Genomic DNA, 22,299 nt, shown 5'->3' with positions numbered 1-22,299 from the left:
GCCACATCAGAAGGACCCACATAGCCCACATAGGGAGTGTCCCTGGATCACACAGTGCTGATCCAGGAGAGAGTGATCCAGGAGAGAGTGATCCAGAGGAGAATGTGCTGCTGGCATGCTCTTACATAAAGCCACTCCTCTGTGGTCAAGAAACATAGTCAACCTAACACATACATACAAATATACACATAAAGAAATGAAATGGGAGACAGGCAATCTACCTGATAAAGAGTTCAAGACAATGATGGTAAAAATGTTCAAAGGATTCTTGGGAGAAGACTAAATGAACAGAGTGAGAAATTAGAGGTTTCAACAAAGAGTTAGAAAATACAAAGACCCAAACAGAGACAAGAAATACGGTCAATGAAATGAAAAATACACTAGAAGTAATCAACAGAAAATTAGATGATGGAAAGGAATGTATCAGTAAGCTGGAAGACACAATAGTGGAAATCACTGAAGCTAAACAGAAAAAAGAATAAAGAGAAATGAAGACAGTTTAAGAGACCTCTGGGATAACATCAAGTGTACTGAACATCACATTACAGTTTTTCCAGAAAAAAAAAAGAGAGAAAGGGGCAGAGAACATATTTGAAGACATAATAACTGACAAGTTCCCTAATTTGAAAGAAAACAGAAATTTAACCAAAGGAAGCACAGAGAGGCACAGGAGGATTAACCCAAAAGGACCACACCAAGACACAGTCTAATTAAAATCAAAGATAAAGAGAAAAACAAACAAACAACAAACGATAGAGAATATTAAAAGCAGCAAGGAAAAAGCAACAACTATAGATAGGAACTCCCATGGGCTATCAACTGATTTTTTATCAGAAACTGCAAGCCAGAAGGAAGTGGTACGATGTATTTAAAGTGATGAAAGTGAAAAACCTACAACCAAGAATAAACTACCTGGCAAGGTTTCTGTTCAGATTTGATGAAGAAATTGAAAATTTTACAGACAAGCAAAAGCTAAGAGTGCAACATCACCAAACCAGTTTTATAAGAAGTGTTAAAGGAATTATTCTAAGCAAAAAAGGCCACACTAGAAACATGAAAATTATGAAAGGAAAAAGCTCACTGGGAAAGGAAAATAAACAGTAAAGGTAATAAATCAACCATGTACAAAGCTAGGAGGAAGGCCAAAAGACAAAAGTAATAAAATAATTTATATCTACAGTAAGTAGTTAAGGGATACACAAAACAATTAGATGTAAAATATGATGCAGGAAACAGTAAACGTAGTTTGAGAGGAGTAAAATGCAGGGTTGTTAAAATGTGTTTGAAATGAAGAGATCACTGACTTAAAATCATCAGATAGATGTAGACAGATCAACAGATAACTATATGTAAGCTTCATAATAACCACAAACCAAAAATCTGTAATAGATACACAAAAAACAGAAAGGAATCCAACAAACAAAACAAAATAGAGTCATAGATACAGGTTCCCAGACGGCAAGGAGATGGGGGGAGGAAATAAATAGGTGAGAGAGATTAGACGTACAAAATAAGCCCAGGGTGTGAAATGTACAGTATGGGGAATATAGTCAGTAAATATGTATTATCTTTGTATGGTGACAGATAATAACTAGACTTAGGGTCATGATCAGCTTGAAATGCACAAACACACTGAATCAGCTGATTAACAGGAAACAACAAAATGTTGTAGGTTAATTACACTTCAAAAACCAAGAAAATCTAGCAACAGAGACCGGATTTGTGGTTACCACAGTGAGGGGTGGGAAATGGGAGAACTGGATAAAGGTATTCAAAGTAAAAACTTCCTGTTACAAGATAAATAAGTACTAGGATATAATGTACAACTCAATGAAAATAATTAATGCTACTGTATGTCATATATGAAAATTGTTAACAGGGTAAATCCTAAGCATTCTCATCACAAGAAAAAAATTCTTTTTTCTATTTCTTTAACATTGCATAGATGTCCACTAAATTCATGTGATAATCATTTTATAATGTATATAAATCAAGTCATTACGCTGTGTACCTTAAACTTATACAGTGTCAATTATATGTCAATAAAACTGGAAGAAAAAAAATAAGGAAACAATGTCACTTTAAAAATAGCATGTAACTTAAGAAATAGAGGCAAATGTAGAATCTTTGAGAGCAAATTGGGAAATTCACATAAACCATTGTGACCTATTATTGTAGCGTCATTTCATCACTGGAAAACACCAAAGGGAGTAGCTTATTAAAATCCCTTCTGCCCAATGAACCAATAATGGTCTGTAATTATAATAAAGCTAACACTTTCTAATATGTTAGGAAGTATTTTCATCGACATTATTTCATTCGATTCTCAAAAGAACCCTGTGAATTTGATATTCTTCCATCCTTCAAATGCAGCCAAGGGAGTAATAACAGAGTGTAAAGTTAATATTCTGGAGAAGGGCATGGCCACCACTCCAGTGTTCCTGCCTGGAGAGTCTCACGAGCAGAGGAGCCCAGCTGGCTGTGGTGCAGAGGGTCGCAGAGAGTCGGACACAGCTGAAGCGGCTTGGCACACACGCACACAAAGTCAATATTTCTCTGGCTAGACCAATTTAGGGGCTCCCCTCCCCCTAGACACCAATGTCTCCGAATCATTCCAGGAAGCACATGCATGCATGGACCTGATCCCCCTCATCCCTCACTGACACCACCATCCTCACTTGTCTAGAGGCTGAAGGTGCCTCTGGATGCTGCTAGAACTGTTGCTAGGGTGCTGCAGCTGAGGTACCAGGTGCATTGTTTATGCACTCCTGCCCACCTCCCCACCTCCCCCTCCTCTCTGGAACCAGCTCAAATCCAGTTCCCTCCACTGTGTTCCTGGTCACATCCTGCCTCAGCAGCACCAGGAATAAGGCCCCTGTTAAGGCCCACAGCCTCTCATGAAGACCCTGCCTTCATCACTACCTTAGGGACATTTTAGTAAAATTACTCTTTAAATTTTCACACTACTTTCTTATTGCTGTCCTCCTCCCTACAAGCCAGGTGCAAGTCAGCAGAGCATCAGGAGGACACATTATGCTACTTCCAGTGCTGTTTCTCCTCCGGGCTTGGTATCCTCTCCTATGCCTTGAATCCTGCTTTCCTCTGGAGGGGCTCTGCCCCGGTGACCATCCTTTAGGCACTTGAGCAGAAGACTCATGACAGCTCTAACCATCTAATTATTTGAGCATGTCCAGGCTTGTCTAAATCCCGGGGAGACTCAAGACTCATGTGGTATTTACTCTCTCCACAATTCCTCTGGGCTAAACTGGAAATCAACAGCTTTTATCAGCCATAGGATTATTTGGGGTTTCTTCCTCCAAATGCAAAATTCCACCTCAAAACTTTAACTGAGGTTTCAAACAGACAAAAGCCCCACATCAGAATATCTTAGGGAAAACGTGTGAATCCTGAATGATCCAACTTACTGCCTCAGAGTAAGACTGTGTCATATACTGCACAAACATCTGAACCTCCATGTCTGAAGCTTTTCCTCACTTGCTTGGCATGAAGCCCCATCTTTCCTCGGGCCCTTCCTCCCCAGTTATGCCCTCCAGAGGTCCCTCAAGATCTCTGCATGTGGGGGCCTACTGTCCTTGCCACCCTTCTGCTCTGCTGCTCGTCACTCTAGTGCCTTTGGGTAGCTAGTAACTTGGGACCATGGAGGCCACGAAATTAAAAGATGCCTGCTCCTTGGAAGAAAAGTTATGACAAACCTAGACAGTGTATTAAAAAGCAGAGACATCTCTTTGCTAACAAAAGTCCCTATAATCAAAGCTATGGTTTTTCCAGTAGTTATGTATGAGAGTTGGACCAAGAAGGTTGAGTGCTGAAGAATTGATCCTTTGGAGCTGTGCTGTGGGAGAAGACTCTTGCGAGTCCCTTGCAAGAGAGATAGACTCTTGCAAGGAGATAAAATCAGTCAATCCTAAAGGAAATCAACACTGAATATTCATTAGAAAGACTGATGCTGAAGCTGAAACTCCAATACTTTGGGCACCTGATGCAAAGAGACAGCTCACTGGAAAAGACCCTGATGCAGGGAAAGATTGAAGGCAGGAGGAGAAGGGGATGACAGAGGATGAGATGGTTGGATAGCATCACCAACTCAATGGACATGAGTTTGAGCAAATTCCAGGAGATAGATGGTGAAGGACAGGGAAATCTGGTGTGCTACAATTCAAGGGTTCATAAAGAGTTGACGTGAGGCTGGGGCTTTGCCCTGCTTCTGGCCAGCAAGAAAGTTTCTTCCTCTTTAGACTCATAGAGAACAGAGTTGTGGTTGCTGGTGGGGGAGAGGCGGGAGGGCAGAACTGGGAGTTAGGGATTAGCAGATGCAAACTATTATACAAAGAATGGATTAACCACAAGGTCCTACTGTATAGTACAGGGAACCATATTCACTAACCTGTGATAAACCATAATGGAAATGAATATGAAAAAGAATATGCATATGAATAACTGAATCACTCTGCATTTTTCAAAGCAGAAATGAACATAACATTGTAAATCAACTATACTTCAATAAAATAAATATTTAAAACAAAAAACTTTCTACTGCTCTTGAATAGCTCTTCCACACTGAGAAACTGCTGGGCTCCTGATTCAAAGTTCTTCATTCCCTTCATGCTAAAGCTCCTTCTTCCCAGAGTATAAGGGCCCTCTAAGGAGACCAAGGAAATGTCTATATGCAGGCTTTTGGTCCAGACTTGTTTTCTCACGATACTTTTTCCACTGTTCACTGTTTCTCCCTATGGTTCAAAAACCTTCAAGGTTCCCACAAGTCCCTCTCCATCCTATACATATCTGAATCCCAATTCTAGTTCTGCCCTGGAAGGCTCTGGGCCAGATAAAAAGCACCAGGCTCGATGCAGTGGAACAATCCAGGAATGAGAGAAGGAAGGAACTCCAGAACTTTCTGTGGCAGGAGGCTGAGCTGCCAGGCCACACAGAGGAACTCCAAGGGGATGGTATGGCCTAATATCACAGCCCCAATGCCATAAAAATGTACTAAATATGGATTTAAGCACATTTAAGAACTATCTAACAGAAGCTGCTTTCTTGTACATAATGAGGAATTTGATGAAAGAAGATGGGCAGTAACAGTCATTTACTTGATAAAAGCCATCAAGAGGGAGAAAGTGGCCCAGAGTAGTCTTCACAGTTTTCAAAACATACCCTCTTCCAGAAGAGCCCAAAAGGAATGAAATAAAACACAGAATCTCAGTATTCAGAATTCTGCTTTATCAATTTGATAATAATGCTTCTAATCCAATTACAACTTAAAAATTTTGAGTCTTTTATATCCCACAACCAATGATGCTATGAGATAGAATGGTTAAGTTATAAAAAGGAAGGAAGGGAGGGAGGGAAGGAAGGAAGAAAGAGAGAGAGAGAAAGAAAGGGAGGAAAAAAGAAATGGCAGAAGAAAGAAAGAAAATTTCCTTCAAAATTTAGTGTCTATTTATTTATAAAGATTTTTCAGCAGCTGTAACTTTTCATCACATTATTAATGCTGCCATTTCTACATCTTTGGAATGACTTTAGATGGATGGATAAGGCCTAGGTAGGGCCACAGATTGCCACCCGTGCTTTAAACATTGTGCTCTTACTCCAAGAATAGAAAAGAGACAAGTGAAAAACAACTCCACAGAAGGTGCTATCCTCAAAGCACAATTGGACTTTAATTTGGGAAAAAATTCACATATATAGAACTAGCTTGGGGTTTTAAAGCATCAGATCATGGTCATGGTCCTGGCTTTTGAAACTTATTCCCTTTCAAAAAACAAAATTTAAATGAGAGAAACACTCAGCATTTATTTTACAAGGAAACTGACCTCAAAATACAAATTGTTCATTAGTAGAAAATCCATTTCATATTTCATATGTAATTAGCTATTCTTAACTTGAGATAATTGGGGAAGATATTTTAGAATTCTTTTCATGCTTTTCACAGAAAACAATCAAGCACAATGGGCTATCAATTAATGTTAAATAGAAGAGTTTTGTTTTTAAAACCTAGATGATTTTTTCTCAATCCACAGACTGAAAACTGTATCACAAAATCTTTCAATTATTTCTTTCACTTCCTCTAGTTTGTACTTTAGAGGTAAAAAGGTCATATGACAAAGAAATGAAATGCTGTAATAATCACTTATTACCAAGATAACCATGGTTCTATATCAGAACACACACCACACATACACACATTCTTTTTCATCCTGTTGGCCTTTTAAAATTCCACTCTATTTTTCTGCATTTCCTTGTCTTCATGGTGCAGTCTATCTGCATCATCTTGTCTCTCATTTGCCCCTCCAGAACTACTCGGACCCTTCTCCCTTCTTCCCCGGGCCCTGGAAGGCTGAGCTTGGAGACACCCACCCACTTCCTTACACTCTGCCCTCCGGGTGGTTCACTTGGAGGAAGTTCAGGCAGAAGACCAACAGGGAGTGAGGCCAAGGTATTTATTCCTCTCTGCTAAGTACCTCTGCAACAGGATACCATTCCTGCCATGTGGTCCTCCTGTTTAAGCTTACTGTTTGGGTTCCACTGATCCCCACTTCCCTTGCTCCTTCAGGACTGGGTATTTGTTCCCTGTCAGGACCCTGTCTAACCCAGAAGACTTTTCTTTTTTAAAAAATTTATTTTATTGAAGTATAGTTGATTTACAATGTTGTGTTAATTACTGATGTACAGCAAAGTGATGAGTTACACATACATATACATTTTTCATATATATATATATGATAATTGGGGAAGCTATTTTTATATATATGCATATATATATATAAAAGATGTATACATATACATTCTTTTCCATTATGGTTTATTACAGGATACTGAATATCATTCCCTGTGCTATACAATAGGTCTTCACCGTTTACCCAGTCTATACATACTAGTTTGTATTTGCTAATCCCAAATTCCCAATCCATCCCTCTCCTACTCTATCTCCCCCTTGGCAAACACAAGTCTGTTCTCTGTATCTATGGGTCTGTTTCTGTTTCTTAAATAACTTCATTTGTGTCATATTTTAGATTCTACATATAAGTTATGTCATATGGCATTTGTTTCTTTCTGATTTAATTCACTTAATATGATAAAATCTCAGTCCATCCGTGTTGCTGCAAATAGCATTATTTAATTCATTTTTATGACTGAAAGGTATTCCATTGCTTATATGTACCACATCTTCTTTATCCATTCCTTTGTCAATGGACATTTAGCTTGTTTCCATGTCCTGGCTACTGTAAATACTATTGCTATGAACACAGGGATGCATTTATCTTTTTGAATTACAGTTTTGTGCAGATATATGCCCAGGAGTGAGATTGCTGGATCATACAACAAATCTAGTTTTTGTTTTGTCAGGAACCTCTAGCTTGAAACTCAACATTTAAAAAACAAAGATCATGGCATCCAGCCCCAACACTTCATTGGAAATAGATGGAGAAGCAATGGAAACAGTGACAGACTTTATTTTGGGGGGGCTCCAAAATCACTGCAGATGGAGACTGCAGTCATGAAATTAAAAGACACTTGCTCCTTGGAAGAAAAGCTATGAGAAACCTAGACAGCATATTAAAAAGCCAGAGACATTACTTTGCTGACAAAGGTCTGTCTAGTCAAAGCTATGATTTTTCCAGTAGTCATGTATGGATGTGAGAGCTGGTCCATAAAGAAAGCTGAAAACCAAAGAACTGATGCTTTTGAATTGTGGTGTTGGAGAAGATTTGGGCTTGAGAGTCCCTTGGACTGCAAGGAGATCCAACCAGTCCATCCTAAAGGATATCAGTCTTGAATATTCACTGGAAGGACTGATGCTGAAGCTGAAGCTCTAGTATTTTGGCCACCTGATTCTAAGAATTGATTCATTGGAAAAGACCCTGATGCTGGGAAAGACTGAAGGCAGGAGGAGAAGAGGATGACAGAGGGTGAGATGGTTGGAGAGCATCACCAACTTGATGGACATGAGTTTGAGCAAGCTCCGGGAGTTGGTGATGGACAGGGAAGCCTGGTGTGCTGCAGTCCATGGGGTCTCAAAGAGTCAGGCACAACCAAGCGACTGAACTGAGCTGAATTGAAGAACCTCTATAGTATTTCCACAGTGGCTGCACCAGCTTACATTCCCACCAACAGAGTAGGAGAGTCAGATGCCTTTCTGAACTTCCTTCTTCTCTTGGTTTCTGGATATTGCTCCCTTTCATCTAATCCTGCCTTCCTGACTAGTCCTTCTGAAGCATGGCTGTCATAGCTCACTAGCAACCTGCATATTCCTTTGTAACAGTGCTCTAACCTCAATACTGAGCTTCTTGCTTCTTTAAAGAACATGGGGAAGACACAGAAAATTGTGGTATAGCTTCATAACCCACCCCAAAACATATACACACACACACAACCCCTATAGGTGGTGTATATTTTTCTTTAAAAATTAGTTCAATAACACTTTAAAAATCATAACAGTGACAGATTTTATTTTCTTGGGCTCCAAAATCACTGTGGATGATGACTGCAGCCATGAAATTTAAAAATTCTTGCTTCTTGGAAGAAAAGCTAGACAGCATATTAAACAAACCTAGACAGCGATTATTGTGTTGATGCAATAATAGGAGACTTTACCACCCACTCACACCAATGGACAGATCATCAAAACAGAAAATTAATAAGGAAACACAAGTCTTAAATGATACATTCGATGAAGTGGATTTCTTTGGTATCTTCAGGACATTCCATCCAAATGCAGAAGGATTCACCTTCTTCTCAAGTGCACATGGAACATTCCCCAGGATAGGGGTTCAGTAAATTTAAGAAAACTGATATTGTATCAAGCATCTTCTCTGACCACAACACAATGAGACTAGATATCAATTACAAGAAGAAAACTGCAAGAAATACAAACACATGGAGATTAAACAACACGTTTCTAAATAACCAACAGGTTACTCAAAAGGGAAATCAAAAAATTTCTAGAAGCAAATGACAATGAAGACATGACAACTCAAAATCTGTGGGATGCAGCAAAAGCAGTTCTAATAGGGAAGTTTACAGCAATACAATCCTACCTCAAGAAACAAGAAAAACATTGAATAGACAACCTAACTTTACACCTAAAACAACTAGAAAAAGAAGAACAACCCCCCCAAATTAGTAGAAGGAAAGAAATCATAAATATCTGAGCAGAAATAAATGAAAAATAAATGACAGAAACAATAGTAAAGATTAATAAAATTAAAAGCTGGTTCTTTGAGAAGATAAACAAAATTGACAAGATTTTAGCTAGACTCAAGAAAAAAAAGAGAGAAGAATCAAATCAACAAAATTAGAAATGAAAAAGGAGAGGTTACAATAGACAATGCAGAAATACAAAGGATTATAAGAGACTATTATGAACAATTATATGGCAATAAAATGAATAGCCTGGAAGAAATGGACAGATTCTTAGAAAAGTTCAATCTTCCAAGACAGAACCAGGAAGAAATAGAAATTATGAACAACCCAATTACAAGCACTGAAATTGAAGCTGTGATCAAAAATCTCCCAAAAAACCAAGCCCAGGACCAGATGGCTTCACAGGAGAATTCTATCAAACATTTAGAGAAGAGTTAATGCCTAGCCTTCTAAAACTCTTTCAAAAAACTGCAGAGGAAAGAACACTACCAAACACTACCAAACATTCCATGAGGCCACCATCACCCTGATACCAAAACCAGACAAACACAAAAAAAGAAAACTACAGGCCAATATCACTGAAGAACACAGATGCAAAAATCTTCAACAAAATTTTAGTAAACAAAATTCAGCAACACATCAAAAAGCTCATATACCATGACCAACTTGGGTTTATTTCAGTAACACAAGGATTCTTCAATATATGCAAATCAATCAATGTGATACACTATATTAACAAATTGAAAGATAAAAACCATATGATAATCTTAATAGATGCAGAAAAAGCCTTTGACAAAATTTAGCACCTATTTATGATTAAAACTCTTCAAAAAATGGGCATAGATGGAACCTACCTCAACATAGTAAAGGCCATATATGATAAGACCACATCAAACATTATTCTCAATGGTGAAAAACTGAAAGCATTCCCTCTATGATCAGGAACAACACAAGGGTGTCCACTTTCACCACTATTATTCAACAAAGTTCTGGAAGTCCTAGCTACAGCAATCAGAGAAGAAAAATAAATAAAAGGAATCCATATCAGAAAAGAAGTAAAGCTCTCACTGTTTGCAGATGACATGATACTGTACATGGAAAACCCTAAAGACAGTATCAGAAAATTACTAGAGCTAATCAGTGAATTTAGCAAAGTTGCAGGATACAGAATCAATACACAGAAATCACTTGCATTTCCATACATTAACAACAAAAAATCAGAAAGAGAAATTAAGGAATCAATCTCATTCACTACTGCAACAAAAAGAATTAAATATCTAGGAATAAACTTACCTAAGGAGACAAAAGAACTGTACACAGAAAATTATAAGACACTGATGAAAGAAATCAAAGATGACATAAACAGATGGAGAGATATTCCATGTTCCTGAGTAGGAAGAATCAATATTGTGAAAATGACTATACTACCAAATGCAATCTACAGATTCAATGCAATCCCTATCAAATTACCAGTGGCATTTTTCACAGAACTAGAACAAAAAATTACGCAATTCATATGGAAACACAAAAGACCCCAAACAGTCAAAACAGTCTTGAGAAAGAATGGAGCTGGAGGAATCAATCTTCCTGACTTCAGATTATACTACAAAGCTACAGTCATCAAGACAGTATGGTACTGCTGCAAAAACAGAAATATAGGCCAATGGAACAAGATAGAAAGCCCATAAATAAACCCATGCACCTATAGATACCTTATTTTGGACAAAGGAGGCAAGAATATACAATAGGGCAAAGATAGCATCTTCAATAAATGGTGCTGAGAAAACTGGACAACTACATGTAAAAGAATGAAATTAGAACACTTCCTAACACCATACACAAAGATAAACTCAAAATGGATTAAAGACCTAAATGTAAGCCCAGAAACTATAAAACTCTTAGAGGAAAACATAGGTAGAACTCTTGATGACATAAATCAAAGCAAGATCCTCTATGACACACCTCCTAGAGTGATGGAAATAAAAACAAAAGTAAAGAAGTGGGACCTGATTAAACTTAAAAGCTTTTGCACAGCAAAGGAAACTATAAGCAAGGTGAAAAGACAACCCTCAGAATGGGAGAAAAAAATATCAAATGAAACAACTGACAAAGGATTAATTTTCAAAATATATAAGCAGCTCATACAACTCAATGCCAGAAAAACAAACAACCCAATCAAAAAGAGGGAAAAACAGACACATGGAAAGATACTCAACATTACTCATTATTCAGTTCAGTTCAGCCGCTCAGTCGTGTCCAACTCTTTGCAACCCCATGAATCACAGCATGCCAGGCCTCCCTGTCCATCACCAACTCCCAGAGTTTACTCAAACTCATGTCCATCGAGTTGGTGATGCCATCCAGCCATCTCATCCTCTGTCGTCCCCTTCTCCTCCTGCCCCCAATCCTTCCCAGCATCACTCATTATTAGAGAAATGTATATCAAAACCACAAAGAGATATCACCTCACACCGGTCAGAATGACCATCATCAAAAAGTCTACAAACAATAAATGCTGGAGAGGATGTGAAGAAAAGGGAACGCTCTTGCACTGTTGGTGGGAAAGTAAATTGCTACATCCACTATGGAAGATGGTATGGAAATTCCTTAAAAAACTAGGAATAAAACCACTATATGACCCAGCAATCCCACTCCTAGGCATATACCCTGAGGAAACCAAGTACCCCATTGTTCATTGAAGCACTATTTACAATAGCTAGAACATGGAAGCAACCTAAATGTCCACGGACGGATGAATGGATAAAGAAGTTGTGGTACATGTACACAATGGAATATTACTCAGCCATAAAAGGAAACACATTTGAGTCAGTTCTGATGAGGTAGATGAACCTAGAACCTACTATACAGAGTGAAGTGAGTCAGAAAGAGAAAGATAAATATTGTATTCTAATGCACATATATGGAATATAGAAAAATGGTACTGAAAAATTTACTTACAGGGCAGCAATGGAGAAAAAGACATAGAGAACAGACTTTTGGACATGGGGAGGAGAGAGTGAGATGTATGAAAAGAGTAACATGGAAGCTTACATTACCATATGTAAAATAGATAGCCAATGGGAATTTGCTGTCTGGCTCAGGAAACTCAAACAGGGTCTCTGTATCAACCTGGAGGGGTGGGGTGGGGAGGGAGATGGAAGGGAGGTTCAAAAGGGAGAGGATATATGTATACCTATGGCTGATTTATGTTGGAGTTTGATAGAAAACAACAAAATTCTGTAAAACAACTATCTTTCAATAAAAAATAAATTAAAATAAAACCACACAGAGACATCACTTTGCCAACAAAGATCCATATAGCCAAAGCTATGTTTTTCCCAGAGAGCTGGACCATAAAGAAGACTGAGCACCAAAGAATTGATCCTTTCGAACTGTGATGCTGGAGAAGACTCATGAGAGTTCTTTGGAGAGCAAGGATATCAAATCAGTCAATCATAAAGGAAATCAACCCTGAATATTCAATGGAAAGACTGATGTGGAAGCTGAAGCTCCAATAATCTGGCCACCTAACGTGAAGAGCTGACTCACTGGAAAAGAACCTGATGCTGGGAAAGACTGAGAGCAGAAGGAAGAGAAGGCAATAGAGGATGAGATGGTGGATGGCATCACTGACTCAAAAAACATGAGTTTGAGCAAACCTAGGGAGATAGTGAAGGACAGGGAAGCCTGGCATGCTTAGCGACTGAACAACAACAACTCTAAAAATCATAAAAGTGATACATTCATTACAACCAGTGTAAAAATATGTAAAGAAAAGTCAATGCTCTTCCCCAGTACTTCTGGTTCTTTCCCCTTCCCCTCACTCCCCACCTTCACCTTGCCTTGCCCTTAGATATAGAATGTGAACACCTTGAACTATCTTTCTTTACACTGTTTCCATGATATTAAAACCCATACCAAACATATATATTCATATATAGAAAGGAGTGTGATTTGTTGTCTTTAGAAAGACAGAGCATACTCTACCTTATTTTTCAACTTGCTAAATATCTAGTTCCATTCTTTAGAGATTCAGTTCAGTTCAGTTCAGTCACTCAGTCATGTCTGACTCTTTGCGACCCCGTGAATCACAGCACGCCAGGCCTCCCTGTCCATCACCAACTCCCGGAGTCTACCCAAACCCATGCCCATCAAGTCGGTGATGCCATCCAGCCATCTCATCCCCTGTCGTCCCCTTCTCCTCCTGCCCCCAATCCCTCCCAGCATCAGGGTCTTTTCCATTGAGTCAACTCTTCGTATGAGGTGGCCAAAGTACTGGAGTTTCAGCTTCAGCATCAGTCCTTCCAATGAACACCCAGGACTGATCTGCTTTAGGATGAACTGGGCAGATCTCCTTGCAGTCCAAGGGACTCTCAAGAGTCTTCTCCAACACCACAGTTCAAAAGCATCAATTTTTCGCCACTCAGCTTTCTTCACAGTCCAACTCTCACATTCATACATGACCACTGGAAAAACCATAGCCTTAACCAGACAGACCTTTGTTAGCAAAGTAATGTCTCTGCTTTTTAATATGCTATCTAGGTTGGTCATAACTTCCCTTCCAAGGAGTAAGCATCTTTTAATTTCATGGCTGCGCTCACCATCTGCTGTGATTTTGGAGCCCCCAAAAATAAAGTCTGACACTGTTTCCACTGTCTCCCCATCTATTTCCCATGAGGTGATGGGACCAGATTAAATATATTTAAATTTATGTAGCCATTTCTCTATTGATTGACACTCCATTTTTTTCCCCAGCTGCTTTGGCTACTATACATAATGTTGCAATAAACAACCTTATACATATATTCTTACTAGTGCATCTATTTATGTGACCTAAAGTTCTAAAATAGGGTTGGTAGGTCAAAGTTACATATAGTTTCAATTACACGTGGAATTTTCCCAGAGCAGGGATCGAACCTGTGTCTCCTTCATAGGTAGGCAGATTCTTTACCACTGAGCCACCAGGGAAGCCCTGATCTTACTTTCCGTCAACATAAATTACAGATAATTTTCTATGTATTACATACTTTCAGTAGTCATCTTCAATGGCTGGATATAGCCAGTGTTGTGGAGCTTCTTAAAAATTTTATTGGGATTTATCAAACCTCAATATCAATACAGGGGGAATTGATATCTACTTCCCATAATGTATGTCCAAAGAGAAATCAAAGCTTTGACAGTAGCATTAGATACAAAATCTACTATAAATAATCAGTTGACATTAATTACATCTTTTGATGGGCACAAGTGAAGTGAAGTCGCTCAGTCACGTCCGACTCTTTGTGATCCCATGGACTGTAGCCAACCAGGCTCCTCTACCCATGGGATTTTCAAGGCAAGAGTACTGGAGTGGGTTGCCATTTTCTTCTCCAGGGGATCTTCCCAACCCAGGGATTGAACCCTGGTCTTCCCCATTGTAGGCAGATGCCTCTACCATCTGATCCACCAGGGAAGTCCCATGATGGGCATAAGCACTGGTCAAATGATTCACAGTATCAAAGGGAACCATGCCTGGGGCATGTGGCTCCATCACTACCTCAGTAACTTCAAAGGAGAACGATCATGAGGTTGTTGAGCAGAGCACTGCAGCACTGGGGATCTTCCTAAGTATGGTAAGCCAAGTTCCATGTGATTCTTCTGGCATTAAAAGAGTCTATTTCAGATCAAAGTTAAAAGAAGGCCAGAAAAACAGAAGGGAATCCCAGCCCCAAGGATATCACCATGCAGGCTAACAGTATTTTCTCAGGCTTGAGAAAATACTACATTCCACAAAGGCTTGGGAACATAACATACAGCAGCTTCCATAAAACCAGGGTGGCAGTGTGGTGAGGATGAGGGTGTGGGAAGGGGAGGACCATGGAGGACAATCTGGCCACCATTCATTGTTAGCATATTCTCTGTTTGATCATATCACCACCAGACAAGAAATTCCTGTGCACAGACCTGGGAATGAAAAGTAAGAAAAATTATAAAGCCAAAAGGAGGTGGACCAAGGGCGGTCATGCTATTTCCTGCGTGGATGGTAATGTTGGCTTTCACTGCCTGGTCTTGTGAGAAGGCGAAGCAGGTTTCAGTCTTTCCTGGGAATTACTACTTGCCCATAACACTAAAGAGCCCTCCAACTGGAAACAGATCTCATTATTTTGCCAGACTTAATCTCTTACTTGAGTAGTTAATAAGTGCTTTCAATAACCTTAATCGCATCACTTCAATTAAATGCCTAGATGCTATTTCCACAGGAAATAAATGTCTACAGACCATAAACTCAATGTGGTTAATAGCTAACGTGGGAGAAAGGTGGGAACTGGAAACAGATAAAGAGCTGCTGCTGGGTGATGGTAAATGAATGATCCACCCTCATATGGGGCTGTCTGAGGCTGCCGTTGGGATATGCAAGTAGGAGAAGTGAAATGAAACACAAAGGCAGCCGGAAGCAGGAAAATTCTCCCTGTGTGGACCCACCAGCTGCTGAAAGTCACTGAAGGATCCATAAAACAATGAGGACTCATGGCCACAGAGAAGGGGGACTGATGGGAGACATAAGACAGGAACGCAAGATACAGATGAAAAATAGTATCTGGAGAACTCCCTCCCTTCACACTTTTCAAAGAAGGATGATGATAAGAAACAATGTTTGGATGTCCCAGAGGACGGTCCCAGCAAAAGAGAAGTTACCCATGCCAGAAAAACAAGGTTTCTCCTGCTCCCATTTTTCTGTTTTCCAATGCCTATTTTTTAATAAAATGTTAGAAGCACAGGCAGTCTTCCTGCCAAGGAATCCACGTGACTCTAATGACTGGATCCTAAAGTGCTGTGAAGATCCCAGCAGAAGGCTGGGACCAAAGAAAAGGGAATGGTTCTGAGCAGTTGGATGGCGAGGTCTCATGAAAGGGTGACCATCTGTTGAACTGGCCCTTCAGTGAGTTCAAGGTCAGTCATCAGAGAAACTGAGTGTCCTCGGCGCACCTACCTTGACCCAGATACAATAGAACTTTTATAATACCCTTTTTTTATTAATAGAAAAAGGACAACAAAATAAAAAGATAATTCTAAGTTGGGATGGGGGGACATTTACTGAAGTTCAGTGTGCTTAACGCGGTTTCTGGAGAAGAGGCACACCCAGTCGTAGGAGTTAGTGTGACTTTTATTTATTTATTTATTTTATTTTTTTAGTGTGACTTTTAAAAAGAGCCTTTGGGATTGTGGTGGCTCTTGCATGCCCAGTCTCTAGAAGTCTCTGTCTAATAATTGCAGAGAGCTTCCTTTCCCAGTATTTCGAAGGCGCCAGCATTCACACAGAGAAAGGATTTTCATCACTAGGGTTCAATGACACATGATATAAAGTCGACAGTTCTATGACTTTGCTGATGAAGCAGTTTGGTTCTATTAGGAAGTAGCAAGTGTCATCAAACTAAGAGCAGTATACTACAAACACAAAACGAAGAACATTTACTACACTTTAAAGAATCACACCCTGGATCAGTGATTTAGAGACATTTATAAAACGGCAAGAGTTCAAAATGAACAGAAGCTTTTTACATTTCTCTTTCCTAGATAGATATTTTTAATCTCAAAAATTTCACATGATGTTTCCTCTAACCTTTAAGGGACTTTACGTTATATTATGAGCCCAGACAAAGCATTGACCATATGCTGTGAAATGACTACTGAAAAAGAACCTATTACCTACACAAAGGCATGCAATACCCTGAGCACCTGGCCGCACTGGACTGGAACACGGTGTGAATACAGGAGTGGCACTTTAATAAACTGTCTTTTTGGGTCTTATTGAACCCACTTATAGAACCGCCAGAACTATTTTCATGTAAAATTTTAAATCACATGAAACATACAAGCCAAATTAGCTCTTTAGCACCTTCTGCATAAGACATGATGTTATACCAGTAACAGCAAAAACCCATATATATAAAACATAACTTCAGGATAAACATTACTTTGTGCTTAATTTGAGAAATTTTAAAAAAGAGTTAACAAAAAAAAACAACAGAAAATCTGAACCAAGTTTCTTCAAGTTAGAATTCATCCCTCTTCTAGTATTTAAAAAAAAGTTTTTGTCATAAAATAAGACCACTTACAAAAGTGATCACCATAAAGAAGCAAAACCAAAACCTGAAACCTCTGACAATAGAAGCGCAAAGACACAGTATGCTTCCACTCTTCTTAGAGAATCCCAACCAATCCAGGCTACCCCAGCAGCGTGAACAGCAGAATTTAGGTCAAGGGGCCAATTAGCATCAAAGGCAGTGACGAGTTGCTACTTCTCCCTGCCCAGTCCTGTTTCCTCTGAGAGTCCTGTGTTCAGGAGCCATGGAGGCAGCTTTGGAGCATGCCAAAACAAACAAAAAAATTTAAGGCATTTACAAAATATTGCTTCTAGAAGCAACTACACCCCTAACCCCGTAAGTCAACACCATCTCCACACTCCTTAATAACACTCCCAGCTGTACTGTTATAAGGTGAATTGACTTGGGCAAGGAATATCGACTCATTGTTAATTAGCCAGTCTCTGAATAGCACAAGCAGGTCGCCCGTGAACACACGTAAAGCATTTTAAACCGGGACTAACCTGGAGGTGACTGGTGCTGGGGCTGAGCTGTGGTCCTTCCCGGCCCCAAGGTCTTTTCCAGAGGTTCCCTGGGCACCAACCGAGGTTGGCCCACTCTGAGGGAGGTGGGGCTGGCCCCTTTGGTCTCCGTGACCTTGGCAGAGGATGGTGGCTCCAAGGTGTCAGCAGAGAGGGACCCAGAGAAAGCACGGCTCCTTCGGGAAAGAGAGTCATCAAGAGCGGCTCCCCTCTCTCCAGGCGGTGAGGAGAGCCGGAGGATCCTGTGATGATGCTGAGGGCTGGGGAGCCTTGGAGAGAGAGGGGAGGGAACAGGTGACATCCGCTTGTGCGTGCTGGGTGGAAAGGATGAATTATTAATTACCGAGCCAAGAGTGGCCAGCGCTGGTGGGGGCAGCCTCTTCTCATCACTTCCAGGGTCCACGCCACCACGGGGCAGATCCAGAAACAAGGTTTTGCCTCTTCCAAGCCCAGCTCCCCTCCTGCTCCTGGCTTCTGGGAGGGTGTGGATGCCAATGGTCCCAAAGGGAAAGCCCAGCCGTTTGCCCTCAGCGGCATCATCTAACTTCTCGCTCTCTATCACCTTCAGAAGGACCTTGTTCACAGCCCCCTCAGTGCTGGCTGGGGGGCATTCCCCAGCTGATGGCTGCCATGACCTGTCCTTTCGCTGTTCCTTGTCCAGGCCCCTGGCTCCCCAAGCCCCAGCCTCAGCTCCCGGGAGTGTGAGCAAGTCTGCGCTGGGTATGAACTCAGCTGGGGCTGCTAGGCCAGGGGCAATCTTTCCCTCACCCGCAGGATGCGTTTTGACTACTCTCTGTACCTGAGTGGACAGATCCTGGACTCTGGCCACCACTCTGGAGACAGGCTTCTTCCTGTGAGTCCACTCAGCAGCCTTTGCTCTCCGGCCTCTCTCTGCCTCTGGTTCTTTCTCAGGCTCCTTGTGACTTTCAGTCAAGCCTGTTTGCTGATGCAACAGCCTGCGAGGGGTTCTCTTTAGCTCCCTCGCACTATCATCCCCTGGCTCCGTGGAGCTGCAGTCAGTGGGCAGCCCGCCCCTTCCCAGCCCCACATCTTCAGAAGGCTTCTTGATGCTTCCGGAGCCAGAGTCAGCATCCAGTGGCCTGGGGACCTCTAGGGTGCAGCTCTCTCTCCTCCGCAGGGATGAAGTAAGCGTCCCATCGAGGAGCAAGTTGCCTCTCTCCTCCAGAAGCCCAAGATGAGGCCTTGTTCGAGAGACAGGAAGGGAACTGCTGGAAAAGACCTGGTCCTTCCCCAGCAGGGGACCCAATTCCTGTTCCCCATGCCCCTTTCTTCTTGCCCTCTTCTGCAGGGAGCTTTGAGACAGCCCGTCAAAGCTCCCTCTCCTTCCACCAAACCTCCGGGCCTTTTTGACCCCGTGGGAGCTCCTCTTGTTGAGACAGCCCACGGCGGGCTCCCCCAGCCAGTCGCCAGCACTCTGGAAAGAGTCATCCTCGGGGGCCAGGCTCACAGAGAGTTCAGGCAGCTTCCCCTCCTGGTTCCCCATCGTAATCCCCAGGATGTGGTCTGAGCTCAGCAGACCGGCCAGCAGTCTCTCCCTCTCGGCGGTGAGTTTGTACAGCTCAGTCAGAATGTCTTTCGTGGGAGTTGGCTTGAAAAAGATGTCGCCTGGATGTTCGCTCGGCTGCAGGCTGAGGCTGTGGATGTCGGACCCCTCCCTGACTTGGTAGCAGTTATGAAACCCTTTACTGGCTCTGTCTAGAGTTACGGTGTCCTTGTACGAAAATCCTCTGACTTCACCCCTTGGAAGATAGAAGCTGATGTAGCAGAGTTCGGTAATGGGTTTACGCAATTGGAGGGAGCAGTGAGTGCCTTCCATTATGCCTACCTAATTATTCATGCCTTGGAGATGCTGGTCTGTGGTCAGGCTTCTGAGGCTCCGGTGGTGGGGCATGTGATGGTGGCAGTGTGGGGAAAGCAGCTGACAGTCATCTCCAGCAACGAGCCTGCCTGTGAGGGAAACAGGGGAGGAAAGCAGCTAGTCTAACAGACTGCAGGAATCACATACCGACAGAAATCAAAGCATAACTGGTCTTACCCTTCCCCTCTGGCTGACCTCAATCAACTCAAGACATCAGCCAGAAGGCTGATTGCAACCTCTCCCCCACTCCCAGCCCACCCTTGACTAGCAAAGCTTTTCTGAAGAGGAGAGTGCTCTAATATTAAAGCCCCAAGACCAAAGTCCCTTTGCCCCTTTTCCCTATGTGGCAACTTCATATATACCCTAAGCAGGTCTCTCAACTTCTCAAGGTTTCGTCTAGGTTCTTCTATAAAACAGAGCTAACACACCTCCCAGAAATCCTGAGGAGAGGGGACTTTGAGATCCTTAGAAAACATAGCCATTTTAGTAACTCGGGTTTGGAAGATGACTTTGCAAAAATGAGTCAAACCTTTTTACTCTCCAAGAAGCACCTTCTAAGATTTGAGATTATGGATCAAATGGTAAAGAATCTGCCTGCAATGCAAGAGACTTGGGTTCCATCCCTGGGTCAGGAAGATCTCCTAGAGTAGGAAATGGCAACCCACTCCAGTATTCTTGCTTGGAGAATCCCATGGACAAAGTACCTGGTGGGCTATTGTCCATGGGGTCACAAATAGTCAGACATGACAAGCAACTAACACACACTCTGTTTAAGTCAAAGAAATACAGAGGAAAGATATTAGGGACAAATCTGACGTCTCTTCTGGGCACAATTCATAAATTCTGCTAAAAGTGAAAATTTTTCATTTTGAAACTAAAAGAAGTAACTCAGGCATCTTAATCAGGTTCTCTTTGTTTGTTTTTTTGTTTTCCTACTTCTTGCCTATCTGAAGTCAAATGGAATGGCAGAGAAAAAGGAAAAATCTGTAAGCCATTGCTGGCCCTGTATGGACTTTCAATCAATGTTTTCACCATCAAAGTGGCTGAAATGTCACATCGATGGGGAAGGCAGCTGCTCCCTCCTGTGATGTGAAGTATCCCGGGGGCATCTCTCTGGCTAACATCCCTCCACACAGTCATGAGCTTAGAATTCTATATTATGACACTTCCTTTCTCAATTGAAGGCACTGCCCAGTCTTCAGGACTTGCAAGCTTAAAAAGAAATCCCCTGAGGAGGGTAACACAACAACCATTTATTAACCATTGATATCTTTAGTGATATCTCAGGTCTGTACATAAAACTACATTTTGAGTGTAGGAAGAGAGAAAGGAGGGAGGGCTTTTTAACAGAGACTCCTTACTGAAGACAGATGAAAACAAGAGGGATAAAATGAAGGTAAAAAGAAAAGAAGAAAAAAAGAAACCATCTGGTCAACCGAGAAGTTCCAGAAGGACTTGGGGTACTCACAGGGGTTAAAGGGCAAGAAAAGAGGAAGCAGAGAAGAAATGGGAGGCTAGCTGAGGCCTTGCCTCTCTCACAGCTTTCTATGGGGTTGTTATCATTCAACTATAATATCTCTAAAACTTGTCTAAAATGCTCATTCCTGGCCTTTTTAAAGGTGCCCCTGTATATAGATTCTTAATACATAATAGTACAAACTCTCTGAATATATCCAAGAACTCACTTTGGAGGTGGTTTTTTATTTGGAAGTGGTACAACAGTCATAAACAACCAGTTATAAAAGCAATTGCATAGCTGCCAATATCCACTCTTCATGATGCTGAGCATTGAGAGTTCAGCTTAGGAACTGTCGAAAGAACTGAAGTGAAGCTGCTGAAGTGCTATTATTCTAACTTGCAGAAAGATGTGAAAGGTCTTATCTTGCCTTCAAGCATCACTCTCCGCTAGTTCCTCTTACCTTCTCAATTTCCCTGGATTAGAAGAAGTGTGTGATGTGGGAGAAGGGGAAGAGTCAAAGTTTGTTGGTTTTTTTAATAATCTGTTCAAAGTAGCAGCAGAAAGTTCATGCTATGATTTCAGATGAAACCATGATTGTCTATTTTAAAAGTCTATGCTCTAAGAGAGGGATCTTTATGTATTGAACATATACGTGTACACATTTTTTTTTTTTTGCTATCTCATTTAACAAACATATTTCCCTTTTACAGATGAAGAAATTGAAATTCAGAGAGATTAAGGACCTTGTCTAAGGCCATATAGCTCAAAAGAAGCAAGAATAAAACAGATCTGTCTCACTTCATGGCTTTGTAGGTAAAGTGGCTCCTTATTTACTGTTTTCTAATGCTGAACTAGTTTTTCAAGAAACTTGAATAGAAGAGTTCCTTTATTTTGCTAGCTTAGTATTACATTATTTCTTCAAATATGTCTCATATCTCGCTACTTTTACAACTCGTGTTTTGGCATGTCTGATCAGACAAAATGCTGTTCTCTAAGGCTGTCCCTTAAACAATATAATTCAGGGTCAGGGCACCAGAAGCTCATTGCAACTGTACCTGTCAAGTAGAACTCTTGAAAATTCTAATACAGAAAATGAGGAACAGACTCATATGAAGGCTGTATCTTTTGTGAAAATTATAGACATACAGTGCTATTTTATAGGGTTAACTACTTTTTTCTCCTTGTCTTTAT

The 22,299-nt window shown here is 41.0% G+C and overlaps 1 protein-coding gene across 10 annotated transcripts in view; it reads right to left on the bottom strand.

Moving 5' to 3' along the window:
• The window catches only part of FMN1 (formin 1), a 475,676-nt gene that overhangs the window by 415,828 nt on the left and 37,549 nt on the right, over nt 1–22,299 (bottom strand). For all 10 annotated transcript variants that reach the window (XM_020913652.2, XM_020913649.2, XM_020913651.2 and 7 more), the window contains one exon: nt 17,753–19,738. In XM_020913652.2, the coding sequence (XP_020769311.2) occupies nt 17,753–19,607 (1,855 nt within the window). In that variant the 5' untranslated portion in view covers nt 19,608–19,738. The remainder of the gene's footprint in view (nt 1–17,752; nt 19,739–22,299) is intronic.

This window comes from Odocoileus virginianus, chromosome 6, assembly GCF_023699985.2.
Source record: "Odocoileus virginianus isolate 20LAN1187 ecotype Illinois chromosome 6, Ovbor_1.2, whole genome shotgun sequence".
NCBI lineage: Eukaryota > Metazoa > Chordata > Mammalia > Artiodactyla > Cervidae > Odocoileus > Odocoileus virginianus.
This window is presented reverse-complemented; position numbering and strand designations above follow the sequence as displayed.